The sequence below is a fragment of the Xyrauchen texanus genome, chromosome 21 (assembly GCF_025860055.1).
Source record: "Xyrauchen texanus isolate HMW12.3.18 chromosome 21, RBS_HiC_50CHRs, whole genome shotgun sequence".
Taxonomy (NCBI): domain Eukaryota; kingdom Metazoa; phylum Chordata; class Actinopteri; order Cypriniformes; family Catostomidae; genus Xyrauchen; species Xyrauchen texanus.
The window spans coordinates 22,645,046-22,657,815 of NC_068296.1; the positions used below are offsets into that span (position 1 = coordinate 22,645,046).

General features: G+C 36.0%; 1 protein-coding gene across 3 annotated transcripts in view; it reads right to left on the minus strand.

Annotated features, from left to right (window-relative positions):
• The window catches only part of LOC127661983 (uveal autoantigen with coiled-coil domains and ankyrin repeats protein-like), a 31,857-nt gene that overhangs the window by 6,205 nt on the left and 12,882 nt on the right, over positions 1–12,770 (minus strand). For 2 of the 3 annotated variants that reach the window (XM_052152981.1, XM_052152982.1), the window contains exons 6-12: positions 10,034–10,104; positions 9,794–9,900; positions 8,245–8,426; positions 7,455–7,492; positions 5,445–5,525; positions 2,795–3,991; positions 1,274–1,393 (exon numbers count right to left, since the gene is read on the minus strand). In XM_052152981.1, the coding sequence (XP_052008941.1) occupies positions 1,274–1,393; positions 2,795–3,991; positions 5,445–5,525; positions 7,455–7,492; positions 8,245–8,426; positions 9,794–9,900; positions 10,034–10,104 (1,796 nt within the window). Of the gene's footprint in view, positions 1–1,273; positions 1,394–1,629; positions 1,754–2,794; positions 3,992–5,444; positions 5,526–7,454; positions 7,493–8,244; positions 8,427–9,793; positions 9,901–10,033; positions 10,105–12,770 lie in introns of those variants that run through there. The other variant, XM_052152983.1, reaches the window with a different exon arrangement.

A 12,770-nucleotide genomic window follows, 5' to 3' on the forward strand; every position in this document is an offset into this window, starting at 1 on the left:
TGTTTGTTTTAGTTTGGAATCAACAAAAATTGTTAATGACAAAAAAAGAAAAAGAAAGTTGGTAGGTACATTTGCACAAGCTCGCTATTAACTGCACACCAACGTGTTCATGTTACCTGATCTTGATTGACTGAACAACGTCAAAGTAATTGGAGCTTCAGTTCACAACAAATAATGATGTGAACTAGTGGCAGTAAGAAGGTGTTTTGCAAATGTTAAGAAGATGTCCTAAAAGTTCACCCCCGCAAGTGTTTACGAACCACCGAAACGAACTCAAAAACACATTTTGGCCAGATTTTTTTATGAATGACGTCACACCTGTCCACTCTCCGATTTTGTGTGAAGCATATCGGGGCCTTAACTGTCTGTGTGTGGCTTTGGATGTGCTGTACTTCCTCTTATTTACCAAAAACAGATTCTCTCATTTATATTATAATTTCTTGACATAATATTCCAGAAATAACCCTGAATTGATAACTAATAATGGGATTTCAGTTTTAGATAGAGATGATTTTGAATTATGCTTAAACATCCTGTTAAATGAACATTCCAGGATCAATACAAGGTAAGACTATAAGCATTTATGGCATGGCCCCTGAAAAAAATATTTTTAAGAAAAGAAACAAATGTAGTTACAGTACTTATAATGTTCTTGCAATGGAAGTTGACAATGCAGCACAATTAATGTTAAAATACATCTGTATAGTCATAAGACTTAAATGTATGTGTCACCTTGAGACAAGTAATATAGAATTAGTTAGTAAACTTGCCTGTACAAAATTATATCCAATATTACAACTCCTGTCATGAACTTGTAAAGCCAGCAAATCAATTTTCACATGTACGCAAGGATTCAAGAAAAGAGCTTTTTACATCAAGAAATATCCAAACACAGGAATTATGCCTGTGACAAATAGTTAGTTCATCCATTTAGAACAGCAGTCCCACTACATAAATGACCAACCTTGATTTAAAATCATGCCTTCAATTTGAGATTATAAGATTGGATAGGAGAAAGTACTTTAACATGAAGATTACACACCTCAGCATTAATATTTTTTTTTTAGATCATGCCTGACTCAGAAGTCAGCTAATTAGAATGTGTTGATTTCAGATGAGTGATGAAACTGCTAGTAACTTCAACTTGTAATGCAAGGTTAAAACAACCACTGACCACTCAAGAGCACTGACCATTACAAAGAACTTCAATAAAACAGGGTAATCTGGAAGAAACAGCTCTGTAGAGTAGTATTGAGCATTCAATGTGGCTAACCTCTAGCTGCAGTTGTAGCCTGTTGACCTGAGCCTGGAGGGAACTGTCTGAATGTGAGGGTTCAGAGAAGCTGCCCTGAGCCCCCCGCTGTCCAGCATGCTCCACCAACAACTCTGAATTCTGAGACAGAAAACATGTGTAATTAATTGTGTTGCCACACAAATATGGCACATGGCGACTTACAGTACATTCAATACAGTCAATCTACCAAAATAAACCTGGATTTAAGTGCCTTGCTCAAAGACGGCTCCTTAGAATAGGGGTCCCACACCTTTTGGCCAATAAATGTCAAAAACCTTTTCAGTAATTTGTGATTATTAGATAAGGGTTTTAAAATAATTTTATATAGATTACACTCACAAAGAGGAATACCTTGAGTGATACCTTTATATTTCTTAACCTCCTGAGACCAGAGCATGACTGCTGTGTACATTTTCCATTCTCCTTTTTTGATTTGTACTAGTACTGAACTAGTAGGCCCTAAAACATATGCAAAAAAATACATGTTTTTAGAAGAAACATTTTTCCAAAATAATGATGTCCATATATGTGGACAGTGGGCCTAAGTTGTAAAATGTAAAAAAAACATCAAGATTTATAAAATCAGATTTTTATCAAATAGTATGTTTCCAGGAGTGTTGGTTATACATGTCTTTGAGATGTTACAGACATTACATCATGAATTAGCATAAATAATTATTATACAAATTAATGGCCAGGATCTAACCACTGCCAACCATGTTAAAATTAAATGTTGCATGAAAAAACCTGAATCTGTGAGTATTGATTACCATTGTCCCATGTCTGCCAAACATGTTGAGTGGTCCAAACATCATCAGCAGACAGAAACTGAACTTTTAAAGCTATAGGATGCTCCCTTCCTTCATAATTAGGGAATGACATAATCTTCAGTGTGCTGGAGTATACAGCACACTGGTATACACAGTGAATATAGAATATTTAAGGAAAATTAGCCTATAGTCCACGTACGTAGTCATTGTGTTTAACAGCGTGCCGTTTCCCAATATATTAATACATTTTTTTAAATGGCATTTCATATGAACCTAGAATACTCTTTTGACAAACAAGGTTTCTTACCAGATGTAGTTTTGTTGCAGTTTCTCCCAAAGGAAAACCCATGTGCCATGTTGTTTTGTCACATGACTCTGTACTTCAAAATTTTAACACTTTTATGACAGCCTAGATTCTCCTTAACTGAGATCAGTCAGTTTAAACTAAACTAAATTATGCATATCCTATAGAGAAGCCAAAACATAATGTCCAAGCATGTGGATGCGGGGTCTCGGGAGGTTAAAGAGATTTTAGAGCATAGAAGAAACATTTCTTCTCTTTAGAACTGTTCATGAAGTTACTAATTGATTTTTTAGGACTTTGGCATATTTAGCATCAGCTTTGATATCAGGATTTTTGGACAGTCTCAATGCAAACTAGATCCAGATAACACTGATACAAAATAACACTGAAGAAATGTTTATGAATATGCAAGAAGTAATCATTAACCTTAACAACTTGATCTGAGGATGTGCTCTGCTGGTCCTCAGATATGGTGCTGATTTCAGTTGGCAGAATTTTTTTTTCTGCAATCCTAATAACATCACACTCTGCTTTGTCACTCTCATTTGAAGAAGATACTTGATTATACTGTATTTCACTTGGTATTTCTACAGTGCACTCTTCACTTAGCACCCGAGCATCCCCCTCTTCTCTGGGTGAGAAATTCACACTCCCCTGGTTTTTTCTCTTCTCCATCTCTTCAAGGGCCAGTCTGAGCTGCTCCACCTCTTTCTCCTTTTCCTCCACTAAGGCCACAGGGACACACCTGGCCTGCAGAGCCTCCTGTATGGTGTCCAGCTCTGTCTTCTGTTCATGTAGCTCTCTCAGAAGGCTCTGGTTGTCCTCAAGAGCACACTGATACTTCTGCAAAGCCTCCTCAGCCCTGACTTCAGCCTGCTGCAATGCATTGTTTAGCAAGCTCGTTGCAGCCACATGCTCGGCCTTGCTGATATATCTGTCCAGATCTATGGTTGGTTCACAGGTCTCAGTGATAAGATCAGTCATCGTAATCTTCGCATCAGTGGGGCACCACTCTGATGGGGTTTGGGCCTCCTTACACAACATCTCAGCTTGTTGTGCCTCCACCGTTGCTATCCTGGCCCTTAATGTGTTTATCTGCTCTTCTCTGCTGAGCAGCTTCTGGGAAAGCCGGCTAAGTTCTTGCATCAGGGGGCTCTGGTTTTCCTTCTGCTGCTCCACCTCCCGCATACTCTGGCTGAGCTCCATCTGCATCCTCCCCAGTTCTGCTACGGCAGCATGCCGCTGGCCTTTGGCTTCTTGAAGCTGGACTCTCAGCTCCTCCACCAAGTGTTCCCGGACAGCCACCAGATGAGCTTGCATCTGCCTTACTCGGGTCTCAGAGCCTGCCATTCTTCTCTGCACCTCACCCAGGGCCTCTTCCAGCTCCCACACCCGGCTGTGGGCCGCATGCAGGGCTTGCTCACTGTTCCTCCTCAGTCCTTCATACTCCTGGCTACGCAGGGCCAATGCTGTATCCATCCTGTGCACCTCTGCCTCTGCTGCTTCATGCCTTTTCCGTGACTCTCGAAGTTCTCTCCGAAGGGCCTCTACCTCACCAGGCAACAAGTCCTCTGATATGGTAGCAGATCTGACTGGGGCAGGAGCGAACTGTGCATGCCTGACCTGCATTATCAACAAGGGTAATGTTGAGGTTATAAGAATGTTAAAGGGACATTTAACCCAAAAAGGGAAATTCTGTCATCATTTACTGACCCTCATTTTGTTCCAAAACTATAAGACTTTCTTTCTTTAATGGAACACAATAGGAGATGTTAGGCAGAAGTTTAGGGACTGACAGTCTCAGCCATTCACTTTTATTGCATCTTTGTTCCATACAATGAAAGTGAATGACTGAGGATGTTATTCTGCTCAACATCTTTTGAACTCCACATAAGAAAGGAAGTCATATGGATTTGGAACAACATGAGGGTGAATAAATGATGACATATTTAAAATTTTATATATCAGTTTATATATCCCTTTTGGCTGAAAAAAAATCTTTAATTTCTTAATTTAAAGGTGAAGTGTGTAATTTCTGTGCCACTAGCAGCACCCAACAAAATCGCTAAACAATGACTATATTCAAAAAGTTTCCTGAACACTCCCTCGGTCTTCCATTGGTCATAAAACAGATAGGCTTGTGCCAAACTGCTGTGGTGGGCTGGTTAGGATGCTCAAACAAACAGAGCAAGTTTTTGATTGTGCCACTGTGTTTACACTTTTCGGGTGAATAAATCTTCAAATTGATTGTAGTTGTTTATGCATATTAAGCTGGGCTTGGAGAAAGTATTTTGACATTAAAAAAAGTTACACATTCACCTTTAAATCAATTTCCATTAAGACTTTATTTCATTCATTTAATGAGAATGGGATGAGATATGAAATATTGCTGATTTCAAATGACAATACTGTCCTATAATCACTGCTTTCTCTTAAAAAGTGGTCACATTATACAGAGGACTAAACTACTGTACATTACTTAGTGAAACGAATATGATTGATGTCAAATGAGAAATCAATCCTTTAATCTCTCCATTCTTTCAGAAAATGTGCCCACATTATAGAGAGGACTCAACTAGATTACTGTATGTAATAAAGGAAAACTTAATGTAAAATTGTATGTTATTGACAGATAAAAGGAAGGACAACCTACAAGCATGTTATGAAGGTCACATGTTTACATTACAGATAAGGGTTTAACTAAATCTAAAAATACATATTAATGCCACAATCCTTAAGGGAACATTGCTGAGGCAGAGAGTAAAATCAGGATCGTCAGGATACCTCTGAGGAATTCAAATGATAGCTTTTTTTTCTTATGGAAAAAAGGGTATTCAAAGCATTAGAGCTCAGACATGGAAAGCCTTTGTGATGAGACTGATTGCAATCCTGATGTTTCAAAATTCTTGACTGCCACGATGAAAACAAAAACATGTCTGAGCACTTACCCTCAGTGGAGCGACTGCCATGTTCCCTCTAATTCAGACTTAACACTTTACTGAGGTGTTCACAATTGATGGAAATGACAGTCTGATAGCAAAAACCTAATCAAATGACATCCCATAATGCAACTCACTGTGATTGGTTCTGATAAAACATTCTCCATCTTGACTGCTCCTGATTTGGTCCAACCAATCCCTCCTGATGAGGATTTAGCCTGAAAATTTGGAAGAGAAACATTGAACAACTTTTCATCAATTGAAAAATGTTCTTCAAAAATGAAATTTTTTCACATTTCTTTTTCAGAAAGTATGTTTGACTATATATTTGTCCCTGTTATGTCACTCTGCTCCATTTTTTTCATCATTTGATGAATTACTAAATGACATGATCAATAGAAAATGTACACAAACATTGGTCAAATTTAACATGAATACATTAACATTAATTGCTGCAGGCAAATAGTGCTGAGTTTTGTGAAAAAGGTGCATCTATTAAGAGCCTCATTTACACAAAAAGAGGCTATATGCTAAAAATAATGACAATTACTTAATTTAAATATTGCACACTTATTTCTACACATATATGATTTGAAGGTGGTTGAATATTTTTCCTAAAATACAACATGCAAAAATGTATAAATTGTAAATTCACACCTGTAAAATGGGAAATTATGGGTTATTTTATCAGTGGCATGCTGTTGGTTACCACAGCACAGACAATCATTTTGACTCATCCCCCAGTTTGTAAAAACAAATGGGAAAAGAAATACACTTACAATGGAAGTCTAGAAGGCAAGCAGGCAGCATTGCGAGAAAAAAAAAAATACCCCATTTAAAATATGCAACTTTCACACTTTTTTAAGATTTGAACACCCTGATATAATCTTAAAGCAGTCACAAAGTTTTATTTCTTTAACACAACAGAATATGCATACTTTTATCAGAGACATCAAGGATCTTTCCACACATCTGCATTCTAATAAGAGTGTACGTGATCCTCACATCTGATGTCTACAAAATCAATTTTCATCGACACTAATACACTAAGCAAAACTAATGATTCTCTTTCATTTCATCTTATCAAAACTCTGTGATAACACAGCCTTCAGAAAAATCCATTTGCTTTAACAATCTCAAGTGAGCAGTAGAATTTAAATGACCCCATCTATAATGAATGCAATTCTTTAATATTATTAACAAAACATATGCTACATCATCGGCAGTTCAAATAGGCTGTTGGTGCAGGAAAGTATAATTCTACACATATGTACAGCGGACCTCTTTATGAGTGGAAGTATCAGTATTACTCTCCATCGACAGTTGCAGAAGAGCACTGAATATCATCAAATTGATTTTCATTGCGGAAGTGAAAGCACACTGATCGTTCTCAAGTGGCAAGATATTAGGAACGTGCTAATTAAGGCACACTGTGATCACAGCTTAAGAATCTAGATGACAGTAAGATCAATAAACAGATAGGGTAATAATGTGATCTGCTTGTATTTTTTATGGATAAAAGGAACATGAAAGTACAGCTCCTATTTACTTGAATGGGGAAAATCTCCAAAATGGTTGGTTTCATTTGGTAAGACTTCGCTTGGTCATTCATATGCTCGTAGCTCGTTATTACGATATTTCCGACTCCACAGGGCACAAGGGGAGGGTGAGTAAATGATGGCAGAACTTAAAGTTTTTGGGTGAACTATTATATTAACATTTCTCCTGCAGCAGTATTACTTATTATTTCTTTATTATATTTTTGGATGATTTACAAGTAAATAGGCATTATTAAAATGCATTTCTGTAACACAGAATTTATACAGAAAATAACAGAAGAATGTTGTCCTATTGACAAAAAGTTAATTCAGATTATTAGAATTTTTTTTTCAATGAAAAGAGTAACAGGGTAACAGCAAAAAAAAAAAAAAAAAAATACAAAAATGAAAACTGGGGGACCCAAAAGTTTTTCTTGTTTCAAACCTCCTTAGATGATCTGAGTTTGTTTGAAGTGCTCACATAATGTACTACTGTACTGAAATAGCAGTTCACTTCAAATTCCCTTATCAATGTTATTTGAATTTGAAGAGTACAATAAACATATTTATTTCAAATAATCATGATTAGACCAAACAAACTAATGTTACCTGTTGGATCTTCTGTGGAACGGTGGAAATCTCTTTTGCTGAAAATAAAATGTGCAGAAACATTATTGCATGTGTTTCAGCACATATTGCATATGATGTTTCTGCATCTAATATACAATGTTTCTAATGAGCATTTTAATATGCAAATGCATATGCCTTGATTTACAGCTTATTTACTGGAATTACAGAATCACTGATGGCAGTTCAAGTGTACTGAGGTCAAACATGTGCAAAGCACAACTTTATGCTCTCTATTGAGGCACTGTTACATTTCATTGTCAAGTAATATTATAGTTTAAAAGCTCTGAATAACGTTTCCAGAGATCCAAGTGATCTAAGAATAAGCAAATAAATTGCTGGAAACAAATTTGCACATGAAATTTCTCTTTAACAGTTTGACAGTTCTTGGAAATGCCAAAGTTTGTACTAAGGAATGTACAACAGTTACTTGTTAAAAAGCTCTGATCCACTGTTAAGTTCTGTCTTTGAGATGAACACATGAGCACAGCTAGATCTAAAAAATAAGCCATTTTAACAAGACTCCCAAAATATTGGTGTGCTGTTTTCTAACGGTCAATCCTGCTGCCAGCAAGAGCATGTTAAGTAATTACTAAATGTAACAATAAGGCTTGTTAGAGGTTCTATAAGCAACATAAAATGTAAGAGGAAAATAAATAGAAAAACTGTTCAATATTCTTCACTAAAACACTATAAAATTATGTGAGTAAACCAGTGAAACATGTTGTGGTTACTGCTTTTAGCAATGTGGACAATAAAAAACAAGTATTACCTTTAGTGCCTGCTTCCAAGGCATGTTTGACAAGTGTAATCAAGTCTTGGTTCTGACTTAGTCTGGAATAGTGGTAAGCATCATGGCCATAAATGTCCAATGCTGACATATCTGCATTAGTCTTCAGGAGAATCTCCACTGCTTCTTTACAAGAGTTCTCACAAGCTAGTATTAGTGCTGTCCTAGAGAACACCACACACACACATAACCATAAAAAGCTGGAATAGAAAGACAAAAAAAGAAAATGATTGACAAGAAAGACAAGAAATGGAGAGGATTTATCAGCAGTATAAAACTATAGAGGGTTTTCAAACTTTGTGACCCTGGATCACATCTGTGGCTTAAAAAAATCTTTTGTATGACTTACTGCAAGCAGTTCATGGTTTGATGTATTAACCGAAGGCTTCAAACATACTTTATTGAATGCAAAAAAGTGTTTTCTCCACCAATGTTTTTTTTTTTATTGTCAAAAACAAGATATTTAGGTATAAGGCAGAACTGTTTGTTTTTGTCATTATTTTGTCATTTACTGCTTTCATTATAGAAAATAAAAAGTCCATTAAAATATGAGAATGTGTTATGTGTAAGAATGTGTGCCTACCTGGTACTTCAATAACAGTGAAAAAATAACAAACAAGAAATGACTGGTAATGCCGGGATAAAACACAGGTATTAGAATGTATAAGAAACCTTTTATAATGCTGTGATTTATTTATGATCATTAAATGTTAAAAACTAGGGATGCCTACAAATTTACATTTTCAAATGGAGCATTTAATTTCAATGCTTCAGTTCCTTTCTAAAGGAAAGACAACTATGCAATTCATATGCAACAAAGATTTTTGCTACTAAACCGTTGCAGTCCACCACTGGCCATCCTTTTAACTGTGTTTATCACTACGTTACTACTTCAGCCTCTTTTTCACTACTTTTTGAGCAATTCTATAGCCATGATCATTACATTTTACCTTAAGTAAAGACTGCAAATTAATTTTGTAAAATGTCCCAAAAACAAGCCATTAAGAAGGCATTTCTTCATCCTAGAATTTTGTGTTGCATGTTTTAATTATAATCACCTCAACATCATTGCTGTACTTTAATTGAGAATGTATGCAATGCATATTAGTGCCCTATGCACTTCAGCATTATTTATTGCTGCTTTTCGCATTCATTATAGTGATTAAAATGAAATATTTCATTATTTCATCAAGAACTTCTATTCTTTTAAAATAATACCTTCCTACAGTAGTTGTATGAGATGGATTTTTTAAGGACACTTCAGATATTTGCTGCACTGCCATGAAGATCACAACTGCCCTTTTCAAGTATTATCTGTGCATGTTGATTGATTTAAGTATACTGTACAAAGTAGAACTCAATATAAATCTGTATTAGAATTTAAATGTGAATATCTTTCTCTCTTGATCTCCTCTGCATCACAGAGGCTAATCCATTGTCATTGTTTATACAGCTCTGATCTATGTGCACCATTTCTAATATGGAGCAGAAGAACAGGAAGTTATAAAAAATTATTTCAGTTTTCCCTTACTTGTTTTGCTTGTCTCGAAGAATAGTGTGTGCCCCATACTGCACTAGCAACTGGCATGCTCCTGGTTGGCACATCTTAGCAGCTAGCAATAGGGGAGACCTACTATCCTGAAAAAGTATTAAAATAATATGAAAAATACATTGCAACATCTCTTCAGTTTCAATTCCAACATCAAATTGTTTCCCTCCCTTACTCACAGTGTCTAAAATGAATTGCTGTTTCCAACTCTATTTTACTTACTGCGTCAAGAGCATCAATGCATGCACCACTGTCACAGAGCATTTTTATGACGGCTTTGCAGCCCACATATGCTGAAAAACAAAGACAAGACATAATCTTCCGATCAATTCTGAAAGCTAGATATTATATTTGTTCCTGATGCATACTCATGAAGTTATTGCAGGATTCATAATAAAAGATCTGTTCTGAATAAGAACAATAAATCTCACACACCTAAAATACAAAAAAAGAAACAATCTTTCATGAGCTTAATTTTCAAGCTGTGGCCAAGTGGAAGAAAGATCCAAGCATATTGGTATACCAAAGACATTTTAACACTGTGGATTTCCTGCAGACTTGTCAGTTGCATTAAAACATTATAGACATGTCTATAAAATGTTTAACTTTGGCAGCCACATGCACAAAACATGGCAGACCATGTACAAAACAAGGAATGTTTCTGACCATAGAATACTATTCCTACACTATGTATAATGAGTAATAAGCAATATCACATGAGCAAAAGTGCTTTTGTACGGAGCATCGGCAGATTCAGCCAGAGCAATAAGGCCACTTTAGACACAGTAAGGCCAGATATTTTGTTACATTTTGCCTTTACATTCTGCTTAACCACTTATTTTGTTTTCCAAACAAGAAAGAAAGAAAGTCATGCACGTTTGTAAGAACATGTTGACTTTCCCTTGGGTGAACTATCCCTTTAATTATGCATTCTTGTGGATTGTTCCACTGGACAAAAGTGTTCTTGTTCTGTGTTTTGTTGTGTTCTCTGCAGTGCACAATTATGGTCAACTGTACAGTTCATGACAGGAAATTTGAGGCTTGTAACATATATTTAATTTGTTGGCTTAATTAGTTTGTCCAGTCTGTGAGGAAGCCTGAGTAGAGACTGCAGAATCAAAAACGATCTGCCCTTAAATTCATTTTTTACAACATATGACATCCATCACGGAATCCATTACACCATGTATGCAATTCTTCTTGCACTTCAATGTTTTCTTAACTGATTTTGTTTGTTTTTCTTACTTTAGACTCAACAAGGGTCTGTTCTGCTTAATTAAACTAATCTCCCTTCATCATAGACTAACATTAAATGTGATGAGCAGTATTTGCTCTCTCTCTCTCAGAGAGTTGGCTAGTGGGCTATTATTGATAAAAAAAAAATGAAAAAGTTAATTTGGACATGCTCAAAAACAATGATGCATGAGATTGCATTTATTAAATCCAGAGGTCCAAGGCTTAAGCATTATATTTAAATCTAAAAAGAATTATGAATGCTGATAGATTTAACAAACCCCTTGAAGTCTGTGGGCCTATATCGCAAAATAAGATTACGTTTTAAACGTAAAAATTCCTGGATTCAGAAGTCAGGCATATGTGGTATCATTTGAAAGCTTTGAATCTTAAAGGGTAACTAAACCCTAAACCAACTTTTTTTAGTTAATGATCTGTAAGCATGGGGCTTTATTAGTACTGGTCATTGATTCAAGTAATTTTTTTGACATTTGTGTATAAAGTGTTTTAATTCTACAATATATGGTGTAAAAACGTCTGAGTGCTGCCCTCTTCAGGTTGAACGGTGGCTACTGCAGTTGAATTGTCCTATTGGCTGTTGCGGTACTTCGTGATGTAAGCGGTGACAGCTGACGTAAGCAGGTTCCAGCTCACCACGCCAGATTCGTGTACATGCCGTCTTGCGACCGTGTGAGGAATAATAACATAGAGTCTGACAGCAGCTGTCAATTAATCCGTCACTACGAGTCTCAGGTGCCCCCCGCTCAGCCCCGCACTCGGTTCGTTCCCTCTATCCCCGCCGGGGTCTGCCCACTTTTCCTGCATTTTCAAATATTTCTAGTGGGTGGAGTCAGACTCTGAGCAGGTGTTTAGTTACCCTTTAACTTTTCAGATAATACCTTTTCACTTTTGCATTTATGTTAATTAAAATAACCAAATGAAGCCTTAAAAACTTTGGGTCGCAAATGAGCACCACCTAGAGGGGAAGACGTAGAAATATGCGAATATAAAAGTTTTACACATAGCACTTAAATAATATCCAAACACTGATTCTGTAAGCCCCAAAGTAGCCAAAACTCCATATAATCTTTTACTTTAGGTTGTCTTCTTTAAAATTAGCCTTCTTTAAAAAATTTACTTTTGTGTGAACTGAATTACATATATAGCTCATCACAAATCTGAAGATTCCAGTTTTACAACGACCCATAGCTTAAACTTCTAGTCCATTCAGAGGCCAAGATATTTGACAAAACATGCATGTGATAAAAAACATTTACTGGATGTCAATGAAGTGAGTGCTCAGCTGCATTAGGGCACCACAAAAATTTCAGATCTGTAAATTATGATGGAAGCTGATGGATCGTATCCTGTGATACGATCTATCGTATATATAAAAAAATAAATCTTACTTGCTGCCATCTAGTGGAATGAAATAAGACTTTATTGCAGGGAGATGGAGCAAACAGAACCAGAATTACATACTTATGAAATAGGAAAACAAACAAAAATTAAAAGAATAAATAAATAAATAAATAAATAAATATTTAACATAAGATTGTAAACTTATCCAATACTATTTATGAATGATTGGAATCTCTTTTTTTTTTATTATTTGTGGGGTTGTCTGTAAAAAGATTACCAATTTTAGCCACTGTATATGTGTACGGTAAGCTTTTAAATTTGGGAGTGAAAAATTGCATGTGGCAGTTAGGCTGAAATTCTGCCT